Genomic DNA, 24,374 nt, shown 5'->3' with positions numbered 1-24,374 from the left:
AAGGGGGTCTGATTGCACGTGTAAATAATCTTAGGCATGTATACTCATATTTCTCTATTCTACTATGCTGCTTTAGTTGACCAAAACAAACATAACTGATGAAAACACATGATGCATAGTTTCTTGCATAGAGTTTTCTTTCACCAGAGCAGCTCAGTAAACCAGCAGTAGAAACCTCGTTCATGCGAGGTTCTACTACTACAAGGAAAAGTGTACTAACCGGGAAAGCATACGATCTAAAGTCACTAAAAAATATGCCACATTCAACTGTGGTTGCCATCTACACAATACGAAGTGCTGCGCAAATCGCTGCAGCACGAGATGCACACCATGCTGGTGAGGACCGAGTGGTCCGAAAGGCGCGTTGTCGTTTTTGCAGCCTCTGCAAGTTTACATTTGCGACTTCTCTAATTTGGCCTGAGTCAGTAGCTTCTTTGGGCGGTGTATTTTGGCGGTAAGTTCTTACGTGCCCACTCCGCGAGAGTCGCTGTGCCACAAGGCGCCGATGCGTATACAGCTGGTAGGGCCCTAGTGGCCCGAGACACGATTTGTTGTTTTCCTATTGCATAGTGTGTTAAGACGGCGACAGAAAACTGAAATGAAACTGAGCTAGTGGCCGATGGCAGAATACAATGCCACTGGAGCGAAACGACATGCTTACGTCGCCCCGCCTGCAGCAGGGAACTGGGGCACATTTGGGCCATCGCCTATTAAAATCGTTCAGAACACTTCCAACGGCCCTACGCAACATGCACTGTGAAACAGGCAGGTGAAAATGCTTATAAATTACTTAATAAATGTTTATTCTCTCTCTATATATACAGGGTGTTTCAGCGAACACTTTCAAAAATTCTTAAAGGTTGTCTGTGGCAGATAGCAGAATTCTATTTCATAAGCTGGTCTACTCGAAGAGGCGGACATTACTTGCACAAGCAATTGAAATGCATAATTGAATAATTAACAGAAATTCACCACTTAAGTTTTTAACTAATTACCTGATCACCCATATTGCAATTTACAAATTGTAGCCGTGGAGTTCGCAAGGCGGATCCACTTGGAACGAATTCTTGGGATGACACCAGTTTCGAGATATTAATTGCCGAAATTTGCGGAGAAATGCATTGGCGTTCCAGTGCTCTCGATCGCGCGTGCCTTGCACCTTTTCTTGTTCACATGAGATCTAGCAGCCGAAAAACGTATCATACAATAGCCATTTAATGATGTACTGAACATAGGTGGCCAAAAGATCGCATTTTCAGGAAACGTATTAACCGGTAAAAAAGAAGCGTAACTGTATTGGATCTAAAAGGGTGTGAAACTGAGCTTGTTGGTACCGCTTCATGGCAAAAAACAGTGCAAGAATAACGAGACAATTAAGACAAAACAGGATGAGCACTATCTTTGTATTGGGTCATTTTCAGTGTTCTCAATCACGAACGTTGGCGCCGCGAAATAGTAGAATGAAATGGGATTGTACAAACGAGGTTCTACTGTGTTATGTCTCGACAACTAACCTGTGCTGAAGCTTTGTAAATAAACAAAACATGTTTGTTATATAAAGCACAATGCATCTTGTTAGTAAGCTGGCAAATATAGCATACCATGGGCCCTTAGATATACAACAAGTGACCTAAGGTCGCAACCTTCTCTTAAGTCAATGTCCATAAATGAAGTCAATTAAGCCACAACCTGAAATATAAGCTCATAATCTTTCATGAAGTCAACTTCCTTTGATTAAGTGACAACTTAAAATGTCTACATGGTCCAGGTAAATGTAGTGTGTTGGATACTTTGTTGTTTCTTCGGGATTTAGTATGCACGGGGGATTCTGAGGCGCCCCTGCTGGCTAGTGGCAACCACAGCATGTAGTGCCACATGCCTTGGTTGTTACCACCAAAATGCCCCATGGAAGGCTACTGCCTGTGGCTGTTGCATGTGGTGACGGTGCACGACACAAGGCTACATGACAAGTCTTTATTTTCAGAAGCTCTGCCAGCCCCACTTCGCACGCTCATTCACTGAAAATTTGGCTACCCTTAAACAACCCCGAAGAAGGTGTGCTAACGTCTGGAAAAGGCACTCAATTGACTCCCAATGATTGTGATGGCAGGTATCTTTATTTGGAAACATTTTGAAGGCCAAATCGCAACTTCCCGTACAAAGTAGACAAAAAGTTTGCTATCACATTTGGTACATAAAGCAAACCTGATGTGCAAGAAATAGGGAAACATATCTTATACCATAGACAGGTTTCTACGGCAGTTTGATACTGTTGACTTCCATAACAGTTCATTCATCCATGTTCAAAAGTCCCAAAAGGTGCTCACGCTTCTAACCCCTTAACTTTTAATAACACTCTATGGCCAGTGACAACTGTGCTTCCTCAGGTGTGCAATTTCCATGGTCTATGATAAAGCAAGGTTGCACAACAAGGTTAGCACCCTATCATCATACAATAAATAAAACAAAAGTAAATAAAAACTGACTATTTTGATGCTTTGTTTGGTGAGAAAGGATCTTTGAGGGATGGGAACCCTTATAAGCGAATTTTGGGTCATTGCAATCAGTCTTACACATTCTGAGACAGTTAAATTAACGAAAGTCTGACATATAGGCCTTTCCAACACGAGCTGCATGGATATTGCCATAATGTCATCTGCACTGTTGTGAGCCTGAGTAAGCACTTCGTCAAAAGCACAGAGGACAGCAGAAGCAGCGCATGCACCTTCTGCCTGCGTGTGACAGTCTAGAGCGAGGTGTTCTCTCTCACTCGTGGAAGGGTATATATAAAGCAAGTGATGCAGTAAAATGAAGAAACTGGAGAAAAGTTAACACTGCAGAAACAACACACAATGGCCTGCTTGAATCGGAGAGTAAGAAATGCCCAAGCTTCTACAGTAATGCTTCATGTATGCAATGTTCCAATGAAGCAGGTGTCAAAGCATCATTCAGAATGTCCAGAAGGCCCACCTTTTGCCGAAAGCTTCTCAAGAAGCTGCTTCCCACACGTGTAGCGGCTGTCGATCTCACCCGTACTGAATGCCAGACGAAAGTTCAGGTCCCCTCGGCTGTCATTCCAGAAGCCAAGCTTCTCGGCCTCCTCCTTCAGCCCTTGGCTGCACAGGTCAATCTTGGTCTCAATGGAAAGGCAGTTGGAGATGTTCCTGCAGCCACCTGAGGGGAGACGGTGATAGTAAGTGGCAGTAAGTAATAAGTAGTATAAGTAGAAAGACGGTGATAGGCAGGCGAAAATTCCCATGGGAGGAAAATAAGTAAACTTGAATGAGCAGTGGCATGAAAAATGATGAGCATAATCTCAAGAGATAAGAAAATGGCAGCACGGAAAAGACAACAATCCAGTCAAGATTAAGAGGACAGAGTGGAGTCTAGCAGGTCATGTAGTGCACAGAATAAATAACCGGTGGTCTATAAGAGTGACATAGTGGATGTCAAAAAAAAAAAAAAAGAAGGAGAAATGCAGCCAAGAGTTGATTGCAAGTTAGAGCAATGAGAGCAGGAAACGGCCAGCACAAAACGGTTTCGGCTAGTGCGTGGAGCAGAGTGGTAATAGGAGATCTCTGGGAGAGGCCTTCATGCTGCAATAGATATACCTGTCCACTGCATTTGACATACTTGTGCTGATGCCTTCATGCATGTGTCTGCTGCACCTTTCCTCTTTTTCTTCTTCTCTCTCTCTGCCTGCTCGCTTCCCCTACCCTTGTGTAAAGCACAAAAACTGATTATCAGTTCCTTTCCATTTTTTAACCCTCTCTTTCTCTCTACGTACTACGTCTATATATATATATATAAGGAGCACAGGCGAAACACAACGTAGACAAATTACATCCAGTAGGCCTGAGTTCCCGTGTCCGGAGCTTAAATGGATGCTAAAGAGACACTATAACAAATTTCTTTGCAACACTGTATTTGCATTCCTTAAATGAATAAAGATAGATTATAACTAGGGGTTAGCGAGAGTTGCGCAACCTTCCCGTAACCCTCCAGATTTCAGATTCTTTGACAGGTGGTAAATCACGCTGAACCTGACAATGAAACAGCGTGCACGGCGCCTGCCCTTTATCGTCAACGCCGGCTACGTGAGGAGTGATGATCCAGTCACATTATGCGCGGTCTCTTAGTCTGCCGTGCAGATAGGCCTTACGATAAATCAACATCCGTAAAGTTGGTTTAGCCCTTCTGTATTTTGGAGGTAAACTGGAAATAAAAACGTTCTATGCAATATATTAAAGATTTCCGCAAAACACAGGTCCACTATACTGAGAATCTAATTAGTATTCAGTACAACAGAAGGTCACTAAATGAATAGTTTCAGTGGGAAAGAAAAACACTTCATTCTGTTCGACAGAAATTCTATCGATAAAAAAATATTTTCCAGACCTTCATATACTAGAACTGAGCTGTAATCAGTGCTGGCATACCAGTTTGGTGTTCCCTTTAATAAGGGTAACCCATATTGTATATCTTGATTCCAGTGTATTTAAGATGCTGAGAGCTAGCTACATTCTTGTTATGCAATGCTAGGAGACTCCCGAGCATGTGCAGCCCCATATTTTCTGGCCCAAAATTTGTAAGCATTAAATTTTGTGAAATATTTTCTACTACTCGATATTCGATTCGATATCTGCCTTTATTTTCTTAATTAAATTTGATATTCAATTCCAACTCTACTATGCGGTATTCACACACCCCTAATTATAGCCGAAGAAAAAAAAATGGACCCAATCTTTCTTTTCGAACATTACAAACAAACCACAATACCGCTAATGTTAGTGTGAAGTTTCAGCTTTTGTCATGGTATCCTTGCACAACTGGGCCTTTTTATTTTGATCTGAAATCATCAAATGGCTCATTGATAGAAAAATTCGGCAGTGTCTGTAGCAGTGGAACGGCACCTAAATTCCCATTGGCTGCGACGCCACGTCACGAGCGCCTCGACAGAGCAGAGCAGGCGAATCGGAACACCAGCTGCTGCGATAACACGCCAGGTGTTGCGCGAGGGGAAAATGTTTTTGACAAAGAATACTTATTTTTCATTGGTTTCTAAAATTTCTAAGAATTTTGAGAATAGTCACGTTTATTAATTAAATGTTGTATTGCCTTGACCCTTCACACAAAGTGAAGCCCGTGCATTCAGTTGCGTTTCGCAAAATATAATTCGCGAACTGCAGGAATATCGCCACCGAGGAGATGCAAGAAAGGAAAAAAATAAATGACGTGTCATTATCATAAGCATTAAAGAAAATCAAATTTCCCGTGACAGATGTGTTTATACACACAACATAGTTATTGTACCACATTCTCCCTGTAAATATGTATAGAGACTGCTCATTTGCTGACTTTTCTTGTAATATACATGCACCCAGAAGAACACACTGATGGACTATAATAGTTGGTATTGTATTACACAATGTGTAGGACAAATGGGGTACGCAAGACAAGAGAGAAGACAAAAACTTATTGGTCATTTTTCGTGCTCCCGTTGTGCTACGCATCACATTTATGTGTCTAAGGTTTAATCCTCTTCTGAGGAATCGGGAAGCTGCCTTTGCAGCTGTATATGGTTGCAAGCACATGCAACACCAGAATTTCTGTGCAGAGCTTACCCAAAGTGATTCAGACCTGCGTTGAGTTGCATAACATGCTCCCACAATTATGTCAATTAAATGGAGCAGCCGTGGTTTAGACAAAACATTCTTATCAATAAAAAATAATAGACGTCCTTGAAAGAACCATGAAAATGATGTTGGTGTAACGCCCTTCTCAATTTAGTTCTTGCCTTTAGAAAATTCCGAAGATTCCTCATTCCCCAGATGACATCTTTGTACTATTGGTCTACATACTCTCTGGAAAAGTGGGGTTTGCGATAGGCCTGCACAAACCCCACGATAAACTTTGTAGAGAGCTATTGTCAGTTTTCCATGCAATAAAGAAGAAAAAAAAAAGAATTTCTGACATGATCTAGTGATTAAAGCTTCCATCTCGTGAATGCGAGGATGTGAATTCGAATTCTGCTGTGGGGTGCAGATTGTTTCAGCCTTGTTTCTTTTTTTAAACGCAGTTGTATAAATGGCTTTTCTCGTTAGCTCTGACATAAATGAATTACAATTATTGGCATTGAGCTGATTTGCACATAAAGATAAAGGTCGAAGAGAGTTCTAGAAAACTTCCTTCGAGAAGTTTTCTAAACCACTAATAATGTGGCGTTAGGGCAGCTACAGGAGGTTTTCAAGAAGTTACATACAAATAACGCTTAAACTGAGACTTCCTTTAGAAGTTTCGCTTATTCTCTAAAGATGTATTTTAGACGTTCTTCAGCTCTTTTCGTGTTTCGTGGCCGCGTTCCATTCGTTCGTGCGGGGACAGACACGAGGCTTTGCAAGCTGAGAGCCACAGCCGAATCTAGCTGTCTGCTTGTCTCGTCAACTGTATAGTGGCCGACGATCGGGCTTCATACGCGCGTGACACGTTTGCACGCGATTCGCCATCTGAGAGCGCGTTGGCACGGGGCAATTTCCACACACGCTGGCTTGTTTACACACTGCGTGCGCTTCTACGTTATCTGTAATAAGAACTTGCGACGGAAGGTGCGCGAGGCGCACCGAGAACGGGTGACGCCCGCTTTTGTTGCGATGCTTCCCGAAACTTGGTTTCTGCTCACTTTTACCTGCTTTGTACCAATTAAGACACCGTTGTCGGTGCATGGTGTGTTCAAAACACCGCACCTAGGCGCACATAGTTAGCAAAAGCGCGACAGGACAAATACAACAGAAGAATGCAGGATGAGCGGTAACGTATGTACTGGCAGGCGCGCACGTGCGTTCCCTGTGGTCATAGGGGCGCGCTATGCCAACGCACGCTCCATACCGGTGCACGCGGCCCGCGCGCACTGCCAAAAATAAATAAGGCGTCTCTCCACATGATTACGTATTACTACGGGGAGCACAGATAGCGATGACCTTGGAGGTCAAAAGTAATGCGTCAAACCGTAAACACTATATAGTTTCCTCACACCGCGGCGCTGATACGAATGCCCAAATATCAACTGGCATTTAAAGACGCTCGTTCAAAACATGAAGGGCTACCAGGATTTTTAGTCGGTTTAACCGTATTTTAATTATTCAGTAATTAACTTCAGGTGCAGGCAACCCGGCAGTGACTATAAGTGGCCCTGAGATGCGCACTGTGTCAAAATTATGTGCATGCTCCAAAACCGAGCTGCGGGGGGGGGGGGCAGAGGTTCAATTGCAGAGGGTTCCATTGCATTGCGACTGCCCCCCCCCGCCCAGTATAGACGCGCAGGGTGATACAGAGCTCTAAGCTGCAGTCGACAGCCGACCACTTCTTCTTCATCTCTCTTTTGCACACGGATCTTTCCAAATGCTCCGTAACATTATCAAGGCCACACTAAAGAGAAGCACTTAATCTGTTTAAACTGATAAAGTGTTATTTCAAAAGAATATCTTCCTTGATTTCCCGGTAATATATGTTGATTACTAAAAGAGAAAATAAAAGTCTAAGTTCCACTTGTTTCTTTCTTTTTGTATTTCGCACCCTATAGCGGCGCTATATGTCAGCGCGACGTCACGGATTTCACGGTATGTTCTTTTTTAATTTGGGCCAGGGTTGGCAGAGTAAAGGTTCCCGAAGCTTGAGATGTGAAATCTTTTGCTCCTTTAGTTAGAGCACAATGTAGTTCATTTTTACCAATAAACAATTAAGAATTAAGGCCCCAGCAGACACCGTTAAAATCCATAAAGTCACAGCGAGCTGGTGCAGAAACTTCACGGCAGTGTCGCCACCCTCCTTTCCTCTTTGTGCCTCATGTGGCTTACCAATGTAAGCCTCTTCTCGCGGTAAGAGTGGCGCTATTGGTATTGTAGGAGAGTAATTTATACTCATAAAGGTGATGTAATTGTTCTCTTCAGTGTCCCTTTAAGCATGGGTTTAACAATAACAGAAAAATAACAGCCGGCACTATCCTGCCTACTCCCCCCCCAGCAGCAACGCAACCCCATTCAGAAGAATGCACTTCCGGAGCCCCTAGTGCCATATGTGTTTAATATTCTCATCTCCATACAACATACTGCGTGCAGTCGTTCCAAATGATACATTGCGACATTCACCGAATAAGAGGCCGTACATAAACACATCAGAACCGAAATTAGGGGACAGCACTCTGCGAAGACAAGTGGCATTTCCCGAGGTCAGAAATTTTGAGTATACCTGCGATGAAGCGTATATACTTCTGGTTACACTAAACATGTCTTTCTGACCCGATGATACCCAAATTAGCCATTTCGCCCAGTTTTATCTTTGGCTTATCCTACAGCACAGTAGCTCAGTGGCTGTGGTGTTCTGCTGCCGAGCACGAGCTCGCGGTTCTGACCCGCGGCAGAATGCAAAAAAAAATTTTTTTTAAGCGTAGAACATCCTCAGGGAGTTATCTCAATGATGCGTATAAGCATTTCATAGTAACGATCGTGGTGTAACGCGAGTGCTCACACTCAACACTGTTGGTCATTCTAGCTCTGCTCAGCGGCTGCGGTCGTCTTGGCGCCATTACGGTAAATGCGACAGCGCTGCGGCGACACTAACTGCTGCGGAAGGCGGCGCAACGTGAATTGATGAGGCAAGCAAACTACTACAGGTGGCGGCGCCAGGTGCACTGATGACGTTCCAATCCAAAGCCACGGCTTCTCCATAGTTCTTGCTTACTAAAGGTGCGCCTAGTGCGTGCCTGATTTGCACGCGTCGCGTGGTCTCAGAGATGCTCTTATTCCACTGCTTGCGCATTAGTCATTGTCTAATTCCACAGTTGGCTCCGATGCCGCAGATCATGTCAGCGTTCCCATACTTCCTCTCGTGCTCGTGCTACTGCCCCTGCTGCTCACGAGTTCGTTGTCTTTTTTTTATTCATGTACCCTAAAAGCCCAGAGGGCATTACATAGGGGGGATTACAACTTCCACAACTGGCGAAAACAATGGTGTTTGTTGGCTCTATCTTGAAAGCGATCATCTTACGCGGAGGACGGATGGACGCTCGGACAGTTTTCTCGTTGGGTAACCAAATGCTTACGCATTTAAAAAAGAAAAGAAAGAGCTCGTGTACCATTATCTAAACTTTGCAAAATTATTATAAGATTCTGGGGTATTACACGCGAAAAGCACGATATGATTATGAGGCACACCGCAATAGGGGACGCCCGATATAATTTAACAACCTGGAGCTTTTTTAACGTACACGCAACGCACGGTACAAACGCGTTTTGTTCCATTTCACCCTCATTGAAATGCGTCCGCCGTGGCAGGGATTTGTTCCCGTTCCCTCGTGCTTAGCATTTGAACTTCTTGATTCATGTTACCAAGCACGATAGAAACAGGACGCAAATGGGATCGAGACGATGACATCACAAATGGTGTCTGGGTCTCCCCGTTGCATCCCGTTTCTATCACACCCGGGAAAGTAATACTATTCTAGTCTGTTTTTATTCTAAATCCACCATTATAGTCCTCCGTGATAGGTCAAAATGGCTCGAGCCATTTTCACCTATCACGTACGGAGAGCTAATGGCGGGTTTAGAATAAAAGCGGGCAGATCCCAGGCCCTGTGGGAATAGACGTTATGCGAAGCAGTGCCCGGGGAGCCTACCAAGTTAACGAAACGACCATGAGAGCACCAAGATGTAGGCGGCTGTTTCATGGCCTACATGTCATGACCTATCATTTATGTTCGCCATACACTCGTGTATGCATGTAAAGAAACGACCATGATAGCACCAAGATGTAGGCGGCTAGATTAGACAGACAGACAGACAGACAGACAGACAGACGGACGGACGGATAGATAAATAGATAGATAGATATAGATACTCTCAAAGTGGCAAATGTTCGCCAGGAAATGTTTCGCATTTAAAAACAGACTGGAAAAGTTTTACGTTATCTCGGCCCTGGTAACATAAGTCGAGACTCTTCCCATCAACTAGCAAATTTAACGGCACCACTTCCGTGTTTCGAGTCCCAGGCGGTAGAATTCGTTAATCCGGAATCACCGATGACGGCATCTCTCTCAAAGACTGTGTGCTGCTTTGGGACGTTGAACCCCACATTTTATCTTCTAATGCATGTACATTTCCCTACAAAACAAATCGACAAGAAAAAAAAAAAAGAAAAAATCCGATCTGTACTATAATGGATGAAGGTGCACATGCATAGCTTGCAGAAAGAAAGAGAGAAGCCGCTGAGTGTGGATGGTCCTCCACTCACTCTTGATGTTCTCGGCTGCCCACAGCTTTCCGGCCGTCTCGAGCACCCATGCCTCGGTGCGGTCCGCGATGAGGAAGCTGTTGTGGTATGTGAACGATGGGTCCGTGTCTGAGCACGGTCCGCCCTGGCCGTGCTTCTCCAGCAGCAACACTATGACGTCCAGTGCCGCACGGGCCGTCTTTCCCCTCTCCAGGCCGAGCCTGAAAGAGTGAAAATAAGGAATATATGCGCGCAGTTTTATACAGCTGTCGCTTTTACAAAATATTTAGGAGAAAAAAAAAACAGCAATTTTGCCAGTGATGGACTTGAAATCGAACAGTCTCGAGCACTTCCTTCCTACGTGTATCAAAGGAATCCTTGCACACATTTATTTATTTTTGAGGGAGGAGGGGGGGGGGGGGATTTGCTTTCTTGACCAGGACCAATTCTGTATGACCACACGTAAAAAGCGTCCTCTCTTCGTAAAATATTTGCCACTGTGTCATAGGCACGCACATTTTCGCATAAAGATCGACAAATAAAGCGATAAGTACGTGTACCACTGATTAACCAGGCAAGAAATGGCACGACAATCTGCAAGTCTCATCTACTGTGTCGAGGATGACAGGAGTCCAAACGTGGCGCTGCAGCGTAGCATTTCTCTGTGGCCAACTCGGTTACTTCATCACCTACTGCAAACCCTATTGTCACCCCGACAAATGCACACGTGAGCACTCAGAACCCCACACACAACGTGGCCTTCGAGATCGAGCGGTGCGAGCCGGTTGGGACACTGAGCGCCGCCTGATCTCTTAGGCCATGCGCACAACAGCACGACGCGGTGATGTCACAGAAGAAGTGCGCTCTGCGTAGGTTGCAGGCAGTGAGAGGTGCAATCGCTGCAGCCAGAGAAACGGGGCATATACAGGATGTTTCAGCGAACACTTTCACAATTTATTTAAGGTTGCCTGTGGCAGATAGCCCAATTCTAGTTAATGAGTTGGTCTAGTCGAAGAGGCAGACATTACTTGCACAAGAAATTGAAATGCATAACCGAATCGTTAACAATAATCCACTAATTAAGTTTTAGCTAATTACCTGATGGGCCATATTGCAATTTACAAATTGCAGCCAGGGAGTTCGCAAGGCGGATCCACTTAGAAATAATTCTCAGGATGACACCAGTTTCAAGATATTAATTCCCGAACTTTGCGGAGAAATCCATTGACGTTCCAGTTAATTTTGTGCTTCAATGCATAAAACGATGTTTTGTTAAGATACTAACTGGAAGACATTACTAACTGCGAGACATTTTTTCTGCCACATGATAAGATGCCTTACTTTGTGCATCTTGTCTAGTATTGCTTGTGGCACATCCCTCTGTATTTGGCTTTTTTTTTTCTTGCCTGTGCATGCATGTGCACCGCAAGTATTATATTCAGCGTGTCTTCTTATAATGAATTAGGCTGCTGGAGGTCGTGGGTTCCGTTCCGACCACCGCCGGATACATCAGTCCAGGGACCTTCTGTTGCACCATTTGTCCATTACGCATGTGGGATAAATCAAACACTAATTCTTCCCACACTTCTGCCACGATGCGATGTGCCGTGTGAGACAATGACAATTCTTCCTTTATTGAATGTCACGAAGAATGGCGCGCGACGTTCCGCGTACTACACAGACAAACAGACCACTCTCGTATTGCACTAAACGCTGAAGAAATTATACATTCACAGTCAGCATCACTGCTAATGAAAGCAAAGAGCACAGAAAGCTTAGCCTACATCGCCTCCCACCAGCGCGTAGGATTCGCACAATTTTAACAGCGAAGCTATTCTAGCTAAAAGTAAAAAGTGGCACCTGCTATCGCAAAACCTCGCCGAGCTATGACGTCACTGCGTTGCCTAGCAACCACCTCGCGGAGCGGTGTGTGCCTCGCCTCCTTTCCATTCCGTTCACATGTTGCCTTTACATGGGACATCACGGAGAGGGAAGGAGAGCATGCGCGCGCAATGCTCGGGAGAGGGAAAGAGAAAATGAGAGCGACATAGAGAAAGAAATTGTAGCAGCACCAACGAGGCAACGCGCAGAGCTGCTGCCGACGCCGCCCGCGTTGCCTAGCCGCGCATGCACCGAAGCAGTAGCGATGACGTCACCGCGTTGCCTAGTAACCGCCGGAGCAGGTAGGTGCGCGCTCGCTCCGCTCGACACAGACACGGCTTCTGCCTGCCTGTCTGCGTTTGTGGCATGCCAGGAACGCTGTCGCTCGTAGGCGCCGACGCGTCCAGCGCTAGTCACGCGAAATGTCGCGAAAGGGAAAGTACCTCCGAAAATGATCGCTCGAAAATACTACTACTACTAAGTGGTTCGTTTGAGAAAGGAAAGGTTGGCGCTACCTTCAGCAGCTCTTGAGGGAGCACGGCTCAGCGCCTTCCCTGCATGCGTAATTAAGTTAAACCAAATTAAGACATAGCTGCAACCAAGTTAATACCTAGCAGTAGCAGCCAGTAAGACTTGAGGATTGACACTTTCGCTGTGCCTAAGCTTTGCACGACCGAGTGCAAGCTTGTCTGCAGATCTTTTTTTTTTTTTTTTTTTTTTTAATCTGCGATGGAGCGATAGCTGCTCGATGGGCCAGTGTATTATCGCTCCGCGAAGAAAGCAGACGACTGAAAGCAGGGAGTATACGCATTGTTGAAATGGCGACACCCTCGCCACTTATTTCTCGAGAGCGTCGCCGCAGCCACTGCTCGCGTGTTTCAGCTCATATTGAGCGCGACAGTACGTGAATGCGAATAAAATAAATGTTTCGTTATCACTGACGCTTGAGACAACAACACATGCTTATACAGGTATTAAACTGTTAAGGGCACATATTTGCAATAAAGAGAGAGAAAAAATAACTTTACGAAGTACCGATATCCTCCAACAAATGTGTAACTGCAGAATACGTATTCTACACACACACACACACACACACACACACACACACACACACACACACACACACACACACACACAGTAGAGTAATATGTATTGACAGTAAAGAGGTGAAAAGAAAAGGAAAACTTTACGCTGCAAAAGTTCTGACACGCCAGACAGGCACCCAGCACAACAATGCTTTGACAGGTTACGCAAAAACAGAAAGAAAAGCTTCCCCCGGCGCTACATTGTACTCTGCGTTCGCACTTGTAAATGTCATGAGTCCTTTTTGGCGCTTAGAGCAGGAACTTGAAAAACAAACGGACAGAAGGGGAGATAGACAATGTTGAGACACTCGTACTCCCTGGCTTTTCTCTCTCTCTCCTTCTTTTTCAATTGTTCGTATCATCAGCTAGTTCGCATACCCCTGACGCTCTTCCGCAAGTACACGGAAAGAACTTTCCTCCGTCGATAGCTTGCCCCGAGACGCTCCTCAAATTTACGACTTGGGCTGGGCTTGCCTGGTGAGGACGTCGCGTGGTGCGGGCAGCAGAGAGAGAGCGGACGACTCGGAGCGTCCCGAGTTTTCAAGAAAGGAATTAAACGCAAGCAAGGTAGATGAAGATTATTGCTTGGGGACAAGATACGACCCAAAGGGTGTAAACTTTTTTTTTAGAGTGTAACCAAGCTGTTCAACTAAAAAAATAAAACTAAAGACCCTGGATGTGCACAATCGGTCAGCATCAGTCGTCGACCTGGTGCCGAAACTCGGGACGAGACATCGGAAACGGCGCTACACAAGTAGCGCTTGCGCGTGCCTCGTCTTCTGTCCGTTCGTTTCTCAAGTTTCCGCGCTAAATACAAGAAAAAACATGTCGTACCATCCGAAACTCAACCTTTGCAAAGTTCATTTTAAGCATCCCTCAGATTTTTCACGTCACTTCATATATCATCACCCGCCCGCTTCAATGCTAAATGTCTCAGAATCCTATCACGTACTCATAAATTGTCACAATCATCGACAGCACACCAACGCAAACTTTTATAGCTTAGTCAGTCTTTCCGAGTACGTAGAACGAAAGGGAAGAAGGAAACACGGACGCACGCGCGCGCGCGCACACACACACAAATAATAAATAAATCCCAGGGTCGGCATTCTTCCCTCATGTTGCTCAAACACGGGACTGCTTCCGTGGTACCTTCCCTAGCTATTTTCCCTCTCTTTACAGAATTCATCGGGCGCCGGATACGAGAGGCGCTAGTCGAAGCTTCTTTTTCGTCGGGCGCTGAGCCGTCATCACTGCAGAAAGCTGAAAGTGCCCTTTCCCATCAAATCTCTCTATCAGCACTACCGAAAAAAGCATTTCAAAAAAGGGGACCAATCTTTTGTTCGACGAACCGAGCCGGCCGGAGCGAGCGGCTGCCCGCTCTATCTCCCGCAGTCGAAAAGAGAGGGCGCTTTCGGAGCAGCGAGAAAAACGAGAAGGAAAAGCAGCAGTAGGCGAAGCGCCGGCTTCCCTCCCTCACGCACCCTTCCCTCTCACTATTCGGATACCTGCCCCCCCTCTCCGACAGCAGCGCAGCCCACGCAGCATCACCGCATGCCCAGAGCCCCATCGTTGTCGTCGTCCTTGCCAAGCGCATCGCCAGTGGCAGCTGCAGTGGAGCTAGCCATCGGCGACGAACCGGCCTGTTCGTTCGAAGGCACTACGCTACGAGCCGGCCGGCGAGCTGTCAACGGCGCTTCGTGGCCGCTCCCGCCGCCTCGGTCTACGACGCACGGCCAGTGTTGTCGCCCCTTTGTGTTTGGGTGCTTGGGTATACCAACTACACCGACATGTAGCAGACAGACGGTGCACCGAAGCGAGGCCAAGGCTCCTCCGCGACTCGGCGGACCGCCCACCGCATGGTGTGATGACTGTTGCGGTGTTGCAGCCGACTCGCAAACGAGCGACACCCTCCCAACTCTCGTGTGGTGCCCGCGTGAGTGTACGTCTTACGAGTTCCCGGCAAGCAGCGCTATCGGAAGCAAGTGCGCCGCCGTCACGCGACGACGACCTGACGTGTTTACCTGCCCTAAGACGACGCACGCGGATACACCGATCTCGCGTGCCGCTGCACGAGATGCGCCTCTTCCCCCCATTTCCTTCGGAGGCAGGTGCGCGTTTGTGACTGTTCGAACCACACCGTCGCCGTAAGCCCCGTCATTATTGTGTGGATGTGTACCTGTGCGCGTGCGGAGTCGTAACATTGCGTCAATCAGTGTTGGTCAGTCGTCCGCCGGCCCCAGTTTTAACGCGAATTTCGCCGCACTTGGTCTGTACTGTGTCAGTCGGCGGATGTGCACGCGCTCGAGCCATCGTCGTGGAATACGTGTGCTCTGTGAGTAGACACTTAACCGTGCTATTCCGCAATCTCCGATTGACTCTATCGGGACGATAGCTTCGCTTATTGCGTTATTCGGCGCGTCGAGTGTCAACGTAGTCATCGTGCGGCCAGGCGAGGAGCGTTCCTTTCTGCCAGCTCGAGGGCTTTCAATCCTGACCACCATCACCGCCTATGCCTAAGCCGAGACTGCATGCCTCGCACAGAGAGCACAGGGAACAGGGAGAGAGTAGTCTGGAGAAGAAGTCGCCAAAAGATCCGCACCGCCACCATCACCAGAAAAAGACAGATGTCAAGGATAAGGCGGCCGTCTTAGTGCACGAAACTTCAAGTCGCGGCCAAAGTCTGCTGGGCGGCGCCATCAGTGGTCCCACGCGTTCGGTACACGATTGCTGCGGCACCTACACAGTGCAGTATGTGAGCGGTGGAGTGCGAAGACAAGCTGAACTGAAAGTACCCGTGCTTCAGCTCATGGACGTTATTGCAGGAGAAATTAGAGTCATGACGAGTTCACAACTGCCAGGAGAGGACTCCAAGGCAAAGCAGCAAAATGCAGCTCCTGTGTGCTTGAAGCATAAAGTGCCTGCAGCTAGCGACACGAAGCCCATTCCTGTCAGAGTGACGCGGAATCATTCGCCTCCATTCTGCAAAGCTGGCCTAGCTTGCAAGAGGCTGCAGAAGAAAGTTGCTCCAAAAGAAAACAGGTTGCAAGCTCTGCAACAACAGGAGATCTATGAAGATGTTTCTGATGTTCCACTGGAAGAGTACTGTGATGCAAGTGGTAGTGCAGACTCCACACAAGCTAATGTATCAACGGGTGCAGCTGTGAATAAACCGTGCCAACCTCCACATAAACAGCACAAGGGTGCACCATTAGAAAAGGGTGCAGCTGTGAATAAACCGGGCCAGCCTCCTCACAAAAAGCACAAGGGTGCACCGTTAGAAGACTATGAGGACATCTCTGACACGCCTCTCGATGAGTATGACCCCTCGGATAAGCCGGTCCAATCTGCATCTGTTGCCGATGTCACAAATGGAAAAGTGGCTAAGGCTCATGGCAAAATCGTCGGATCGAAGCCTGGTGATAGCACAAGCAAAAAATTGGCTCCAAGCAGCAAAGTCTTGGTGAATAAGGCTGAAAAGAAGGGACCTCCAGAAGCACAGAGTTCCGTCAGAACATCAGCTGCAGAAGTGCAGCCAAATGAAGCGAAGTCAAAGCTCACTAGCAAGCCAAGTGCTTCCTCGGCTTCTGGCAAGGACATGGTCGAAAAGAGAGCAGTTAAACGACCTGGAATGCCATGCAAGGACCATGACACTAAACGAGTGAAAATTGATGCAGATGCAGCTGAAGACAAGACTGAACCGGGGGCTGGCACTGCCCAGAAAAGCAACAGCGGCTCATCACTCACCAAGAAAGCATCACTAGCCAAACCAGCAAGCAAACTATCACCTTGTGCCAAGAATATCACAGCAACATGTGGCTTAAAAGAAACTTCTACAACCAAGTTAAAGGTTGGTGTAACTGAAACAGTAGCAAAAATTAACACTGCTACCTCTAGTGTTGAGAAAAAAAACTGCCTGCAAGCATTGAATAAGGCAGAACCAGACAACCTAGTGAAGAAACCAATGTCTTGTGGCAAGAGCAGTTCTGATGTTTCTACTAGCAACATTTCTAGAAAAGTTCATGTATCATCCGCTCCTAAAACAGCTAAGGATGTGACTGAGACAAAGGTCAAGCATGCTAGTGAAGGTGCCCATGGAAACAGCACTCCGTCAGTAACTAAGAAAGTGTTGCCAAGTAAACTAGAGAAGAAACCAGCATCTTCCATGAAGGGCAACTCTGACATTCCAGCATGCAAGTCTAGCTGCTCAAGCACCCCTACAAAAGACTCGATCACTGCAAAGATTGTTAAAAGTGTGACTGGAGAAAAAGTCAGTCCATCAGTTACTAAGAAGGCACTGCCAAGCAAGCCAGTGTCCTCTCACAAAGGAAGTCTAGATGTGGCCAAGTCTAGTAGCCAAAGCATTTCTACAAAAGCTGCGTTGTCTACTCCGAAGCCTGTTAACGATAAAGCAAAAGTGAAGCCTGTTAACGATTCAGCAAAGTTGAAGGTTAGTTCTAGTACGCATGTTTCAACAATGGCAAAGGAGGCATCAAGCAAACTTGCAAAGAGACCTGTGTCCTCTGCCAACACCACCTCAGAAGCATCTGCGGCTGCATCCACCAAGGCTTTGAAATCTGCAAAAGAAACGCAGAGTTCTGACACAGCAGCCAAAGTTGATAAAAAACCTCAGTCTGATCTGAAATCCGAGCACATAAAACATGCCAATGATTCTGGGTCGTTCTCGAACAAGGGGGCTGTTAAAAATGTAAATGCAAGTGGGAGCAAAACGAAGCAATGCAGCAGGACTGTGGCACCTGCCAAGGACACTCTGGAAAGGAAGCCACCAACGTGTTCTGCCAGCAGCACTGAAGTCAAAATCAGCCGTTGCAAGCTCTTCAGCAAGCGAAAATCCCCAGAACGTTCATCCAGTTCACAAATTCAAGCAGCAGCCGGAAGGCTTAAAAGTGCTCCAGAGTGCGACGGGAATAAGCAACAGGGCACACCTGAAACTCTGGCAGCTAAACAAACTGAGCAGGTACCAAAAGCAGTGAAGACACAGCCAACAGAAAGCACTGAATCTTCTCTTAGTGTCCCTGACAGCGCCAAAACTACTTCACCGTCCAGCACTTCTAAGGGGCTCTGTGAAAGCAAAATACAGAATTGTCACTCATCGAATATCCTCAAGGTTAACGCTGCAGAAGTAACGGGAGAACAGAGTAGTTTGCAGCACTACACAGTGTACAAAGCTTCACCTAAAGCCACAGAAGTGCTAACCGAAGCGGTTGCACCAACGAAAGACCATGTAAGCAAGGGGCCCACCAGTGACATTGCAGACACTGTTTCAGAAACTGCACCATATGGCACTGACAGTACAGACAAGGATAAAAGTTATCTGCAGAACTCTTGCGTGCCTGCAGTGCAAGAAGTGCTGGCTGAAGCCCTAGATCAAAACGCTACCCTTGTTGTAGCTTCTCAGGATGTTGAAGCACATGTCGCTGGTTGTGTGGAAGACTTGGACATTGGTTCAGAAGTGAAATGCCAAGATGCCTGTCCAGCTAAAAACGAGTCGACCATTCACCAAGATGATGGACACAAGCTGCAACAAGACCCAAGTGACACTGCTGGCCAGTCACAAAAATTCACAGTGCTTACTGCTACTCCTGACGGCACATTCCCTGGTGAATCTACAGTCAATTCCACGTACCATCCATTTGGCCAGCAAGACAAAAACACTTCACAGGTGGTTCATGATGTTGCAGGTTTATTACATGAACCAGGCAATACTGAAGAAGAACAAGACAGTGCCTTGGCAAGAATCAGCACCTCTCCTGCACCTTTGCAAAAGGGCCTCTTTCAAGCAGAATGCTGCACTCTTCCATCCACAAAGATGGATGTGGATCCTCCAACCAAAACAGAATTTAATGCAGGCTCCTTACCTGAGCAAAGCAGTGTCAAACACGCACAAGATGGCAGCAGCGTTTCACCACCAAATAAGACAGGTAGTGATGCGCTTGTCTTGAGAGAATGTGACAAGGCTCGTGATGTGCTCTTGGAAGGTGCTAGTCCCCCAAGTCCTGCTGGTGACATGCCAGCTGGCACCACACGTGATAGTGAAATGCCTTCCAGTGTCATGCAAAAGGGCCTCTTTCAGACAGAATGCAGCACTCTTCCATCCGAAAAGATAGATGTCGAACCTCCGGCTAAGACAGAAGTTAGCGCAGGCTCTTTAACTGAGCAAAGCAGTGTCAATCATGCACGAGAGGGCAGCAGTGTTTCACCAGCAAATAAGACAGGTAGTGATGCGCTTGTTTTGAGAGGACGTGACAAGGCCCATGATGTGCTCCTAGAAGGCACTAGTCCCCAGAGTCCAGCTGGCACCACACATGATAGTGAAATGCCTTCCAGTGTCATGCAAAAGGGACCTCTTTCAAGCAGAATGCAGCACTCTTCCCTCTACAAAGATGGACGTTGACCCTCCGGCCAGCACCGAAGTTAGCGCAGGCTCCTTTAACTGAGCAAAGCAGTGTCAATCAAGCACGAGAGGGCAGCAGTGTTTCACCACAAAATAAGACAGGTAGTGATGCGCTTGTCGTGAGAGAATGTGACAAGGCCCATGACGCGCTCCTAGCAGGTGCTAGTCCCCCAAGTCCAGCTGGCACGACACAAAGTGATGGTGAAATGCCTTCCAGCGTCGGTCAAAGTGACTCACGAGACACAGATTTGGGCACAACTTCGTCACAGGACCCAGCAAGTAACTCTTTTGGTGCGGACAAACAAGGTGCACATGGTGTGAACAGCAGCACACGTCTGGCTAGTCAAGCTGGTCTTCAGCAGATAGACCAAAAAAGGGTCGCTTTATTACCAAAACCTCTCTGCGATGCCAAAGTGGCGAAAGAAGTTTGTGACAGTGCACCGCTTGAAGTATGTGAAAGCAGTGCCAACAAAGTGCCAAAAACAACTATAGTAGCTACGTTGAAGCTTAATGGTGAAGTGGCTATGGGCACTGAAAATCGTGACAGCTGCAGCAGCATAGCTGCCAGAGGCAGTTTCCAAGAATCGGAAGAACCAACATCAAGCCCAATCCTTCCTCAGCAGGACGATGCAGCCGAATACTTGTCACCAAGGCCAACTGGTGAAAAAGAAAACAATGAAAAATGCATTGGAACCTGCCATCCTGCAACTGATAAGGTCCTACGACAGCCAGCAGAAGATTCTGGTGCAGTTTTTCAAGAAGAGGAGTGGATCTCCGACACAGTCGCAGAGCTGCCACAAAAGTTGCACGGTGAAGTTGCTGACACAAAAAATGATAGCAATGAAGGTTGCAAGAATAGTGATCAGGTTCAAGCCCAAAAACCAAGCACAGCCTCTTCTCCCATGATCGAATTGGGTTTAGCCGTGTCCCAACGGCTGCTTGACACCACAGTAGGCGGCGGTTCCGACAGCGATCACCAGCAAAAAGAGGCATTGAAAAATGCTCTGGCTCAAGAACCACAGGGCAATGTTATCAGTGCAGCATCGTCGCTGAGACCCGATACTGATGGCGAGAAGAGTGATGGTGGAAACGCCTTTCCAGCCAGCAAGAGTGGGTCTCAGCATAGCAGATATCAAGAGCTCACATAGCAAGTGCTCAGATTAACACTGGACCAAGCAGGGGCAACACCAAGCCAAGCCATCGTAGTGATGCATTGTCAACCAATGGAATCAGTTCCACTCAGGTGGCAGACACTTCCTCAACCGATGAAACTAGCTCCGCACAAATGACAGACTCTTCGGAAGAACCAGAAAATGTCCCCGAACATGGCATTGCAGTCGTAAGTGACCATGATGCTGCAGTGTCCCAAACCAATTCCACCAAAAAAGAGAAAGAAGCGCAAGAGCTCAGGCACAAACACTTCAATGCATTCTGCGTGGCTCTTCTCACGCAAGAAAAGAGTAAAGCGACCACCAAAGAAAAAGCAGCCTCAAAAGAGCAGCAGCCAGCCCGCTGAACCATCAGTGGCAGTAGAGACCGAGGTAGTGAACAGTCACAAAGCTGCAGACTCTATGTGCTCCAGGCTAGAAGGTGTTGGTAGCACAAAGAAAAAGCCGCCCGTGGCCACTGTTGGAGAAGTTGAGGCAACATCCGACAAAGTTATCCTCAAAGGCATCAACCAAAAGCCTTCATATGCTGCCGCTGCCGACCAAGCTGTAGAAGATTCAAAATTTCACACAACGAAACCCCTCCAGCTTTCCACTGCTCCTTATGCAAAGACAACCAGCTTCTTGCAAGAGGCTATGTTGGACCTCGACATGTTCACCGGCCTCAACATTCTGGATGTGTGTGGCTCTCACACTGAGAATCTCAAGGACCTGAAGGCACGGATAACGAACCGGAGCATCACCAAAAACGAGGCTGTGGCAGAGATTGCCCAGTCTGTGCACACCGCGGTCGTGGAAGAATACTTCAAGCGCGAGCGTGCAGTCAGGACACTCAACCTTTTGGCCAGGATACCGTTCTCGCTCGACCCTCTTGAGGTGCCCAAGATACGTAATGTCACTCAATCCATTGTGGAGCAGTCACAAGTGCGTGCCAAAGTCGAACCGGGTGAATAGGTGATGATGATAATGCCATGGACATGTCTACGTATAAGTGGTGTGTGTGTGACTCGGACCAATCCATTCCGTCCTCGCATCCGTTGTGTGTGTGTCTTGCTGCTTGTTATGTTCATAATGCCAAAGATTGCCTTTGCCACTTAGTGTATGCCATGATGTTGATCTTAATAATAAACTTCCAGCAAAGGTTTCATTTTCCTAAAATGTCATTTGATGTGTTTTCAGGTACTAGGAAAAAAGCAATGGTGACCTAGGCGGGTATAATGTAGGGGTTCCTTTCACTCGGTTCCATTTCTTTCTTACCATTCACAACAGTGGGAATGCCGTTGCGTGTGGGTGCCGAGGAGAGACCCGAAGCGATCGAATCTCGGCCACGGCGGCCGCATTTCGACGGAGGCGAAATGCAAAAACGGCCGTGTGCTTGCGTTGTGTAGTGCACGTTAAAGAACCTCAGGTGGTCAAAATTAATCCGAAGCCCTCCACTACGGCGTGCCTCGTAATTGCAACTGGTTTTGGCATGTAAAATCCCCAAAAAGACGTTCAAACCAATGGCAATGCATTAGAATAGAATATGTGCAGTATCCCAGCCGTAGTCTGCCAGCCCATAACCAGAAGACAAAGCCTCGACGAAAACCAGAATGTTATATTTAATGTGTTTGTGTACACCACAAAGAAGAATGCACATTATTACTGCAATTAGCATTCTTTGGATACCTAACACACTTTCCGGTATCGCAGTGTGTCTCGTGGGAAGTGCGAGAGAGAAGCCTAACTGCAGTACCCGCCTCGTACATGACACGTTTCAGCAGTGGAAATATACAGTGTGTCGTAACATTGCTTCAATGCTAATCTCAATAATGTCGACAGTCATCCGAGATGGTTCATGCAGGAATTTATCTATAAACACTTCTTTGTCTGTGATATACAGGATTTATAATACTCATTTAAATATTTCAAACAATTTTTTTTTCACATGCTTTCTCTAAATTAATACATTATTTTTCGACTGCAACCCTGCTTCCCCAACCAACAAACCTACAACCTGCTAACTTCACCCACAGTGGCTGAGTGCATTATTTGAGGAGCAAGCAAGCACACGCACTATGATGGTCTTCACTGTGGAAGAACGCTGCTGTCACAATACATGAGTTCAGAGCCAAAGGAATCGATGAAGTCTGCCTTTCCTATTCAAGGTTTCTTCTTTAATGGCATGGAAATGCTACTGTTTTATGTTTGTGGTGAAAAATGTGCAGCTTCCCTACGCATACTCATTTGTGCATTATAATGAACAGCAGGACTCCAAAATGCTGAAATCCAGGCTTTTCACTTTGCTGTATGCGTGAATTTGTTAGGCAGTGCCATGTGCCATTGATGGCATGCAAAGAACTTTGCTTACCGATGACCCAAAAGGTGTTTTAACGTCGCTACACAGTCGAAGATAGTCTCAAATCTTTCTCCCCTTGAATGGCCTTGCTTGGCGGATAAAATAAAGCATCATTCACATAGCATTTGCTGACTAAACTATTGGCTGTTGCAAATTTGCTTTGCATTTATACCGCTGAGCATTATTCGCCTCTTACCAGAAACGTGGTAGCTAGGTGGACTCCTGTCTTGCCTCATGTGGTGTCTTATCAGAAATTAAGTCACTTTAGCATACGCCAAAGATGGTGAAGGCCAAAGCCTGCGCACTTAAGGGTCATTCGTTAAATTACTTGACATTCTCATTTCAATGTGTTGTTACTTCTTATCACTTGTTTTTTCCAACCAAAGGTCGCAGGTTCTAGAGCCTTAATTGACGCTATCTTATTTAACTGTGCCTTAATGCACAGTTAAATAATAGGTGGTGGGTTCGACTCCCACCGAAGGTTGTGGGCTCTAGTGCATGAATTAACTCTATTTTAATTAACACGATGACGCCGGTGACACGTGCACCATCAGAATTGTTGTGTGAGCATTTGCATATAGGTAAGACACAATGCCGGGTCGGTGTAGTAAGTGAATAATTACACCGAATCGTCGTCATCCAAGATTTTGCTTCGACGACACGGTTTTCGCTCAAGGATGTTGAATATCGACTGAACGATGAGACATATAAGGCTTTCACCTTAATAAAAAAAAAGTGTGTGTGGTGCTTGGATTTCACTGAGGTTCCCTCGGCACAATAGCCGGATGCACTGTTTACTAGGTGCAGGCATGAAATAAGTGAATTGTCAACCTGATCAGTCTGCCCTTGCGTTGACTAATGCTTTGACGTGATTGGCACGTTGGTCATGTTGCATAACAACACTTTGCTTATAAAAGCAAGAGCAGCTGCATGGACACTGGTTTCCCCCGAGGCGGAAAGGTGAGAACTTGGTGCTGCTGAGATGGCTGCGCAGAAGAGTGGTGGCACACCAACCAAGCGAGGCGTAGGTATGCTGTGAAGCGAGAGAGCGCCTTGGCACAGAAACACGAGGCCGAATGCTTCGTATAAGCCAACTCCAACACAAGTTGGACTTGAACAATTCTCTTTGTCTCTTCAGTTTTTTGCCAGGAAACATGACTGCACTGTATGACATTGCTTGGATGCTCTTTTTAAGTCCCATTCACTGCATGCACTCTGCTATG

At 46.6% G+C, this 24,374-nt stretch overlaps 3 protein-coding genes across 6 annotated transcripts in view; 2 read left to right on the top strand and 1 right to left on the bottom strand.

Moving 5' to 3' along the window:
* The window catches only part of LOC119441674 (secernin-2), a 79,949-nt gene that overhangs the window by 26,460 nt on the left and 29,115 nt on the right, over nt 1-24,374 (bottom strand). For all 3 annotated transcript variants that reach the window (XM_037706270.2, XM_049661521.1, XM_037706271.2), the window contains exons 4-5: nt 10,285-10,484; nt 2,971-3,174 (exon numbers count right to left, since the gene is read on the bottom strand). In XM_037706270.2, coding sequence (XP_037562198.1) covers nt 2,971-3,174; nt 10,285-10,484 — 404 coding nt within the window. The remainder of the gene's footprint in view (nt 1-2,970; nt 3,175-10,284; nt 10,485-24,374) is intronic.
* On the top strand, nt 14,747-21,013 carry LOC119441673 (muscle M-line assembly protein unc-89). 2 transcript variants are annotated; one of them, XM_049661515.1, is made up of 2 exons: nt 14,747-19,317; nt 19,598-19,877. In XM_049661515.1, the coding sequence occupies exons 1-2, from the start codon at nt 15,745-15,747 to the stop codon at nt 19,688-19,690; spliced, it is 3,666 nt and encodes a 1,221-aa protein (XP_049517472.1). In that variant the 5' UTR covers nt 14,747-15,744; the 3' UTR covers nt 19,691-19,877. The 2 variants fall into 2 exon arrangements, with proteins under 2 accessions (XP_049517472.1, XP_049517471.1); XM_049661514.1 differs by having other exon boundaries at nt 14,749-19,468; nt 19,750-21,013.
* On the top strand, nt 20,992-21,971 carry LOC119441675 (uncharacterized). The gene has a single exon (XM_037706272.2). The coding sequence runs from the start codon at nt 20,997-20,999 to the stop codon at nt 21,765-21,767; it is 771 nt and encodes a 256-aa protein (XP_037562200.1). The 5' UTR covers nt 20,992-20,996; the 3' UTR covers nt 21,768-21,971.

The sequence above is a fragment of the Dermacentor silvarum genome, chromosome 2, assembly GCF_013339745.2.
Source record: "Dermacentor silvarum isolate Dsil-2018 chromosome 2, BIME_Dsil_1.4, whole genome shotgun sequence".
Taxonomy (NCBI): domain Eukaryota; kingdom Metazoa; phylum Arthropoda; class Arachnida; order Ixodida; family Ixodidae; genus Dermacentor; species Dermacentor silvarum.
The sequence above is the reverse complement of the archived record's forward strand: the minus strand, read 5'-3'. Positions and strand labels throughout refer to the sequence as shown.

Excerpts from the sequence above, each read along its gene's own strand:
- LOC119441673 (XM_049661514.1), top strand. The coding sequence starts at position 15,745 with ATGCCTAAGCCGAGACTGCATGCCTCGCACAGAGAGCACAGGGAACAG. Across the intron at positions 19,469-19,749 it reads TTCACCAGCAAATAAGACAG|GTAGTGATGCGCTTGTCGTG; the intron begins GTAGTGATGCGC and ends AAAATAAGACAG.
- LOC119441675 (XM_037706272.2), top strand. The coding sequence starts at position 20,997 with ATGATGCTGCAGTGTCCCAAACCAATTCCACCAAAAAAGAGAAAGAAG.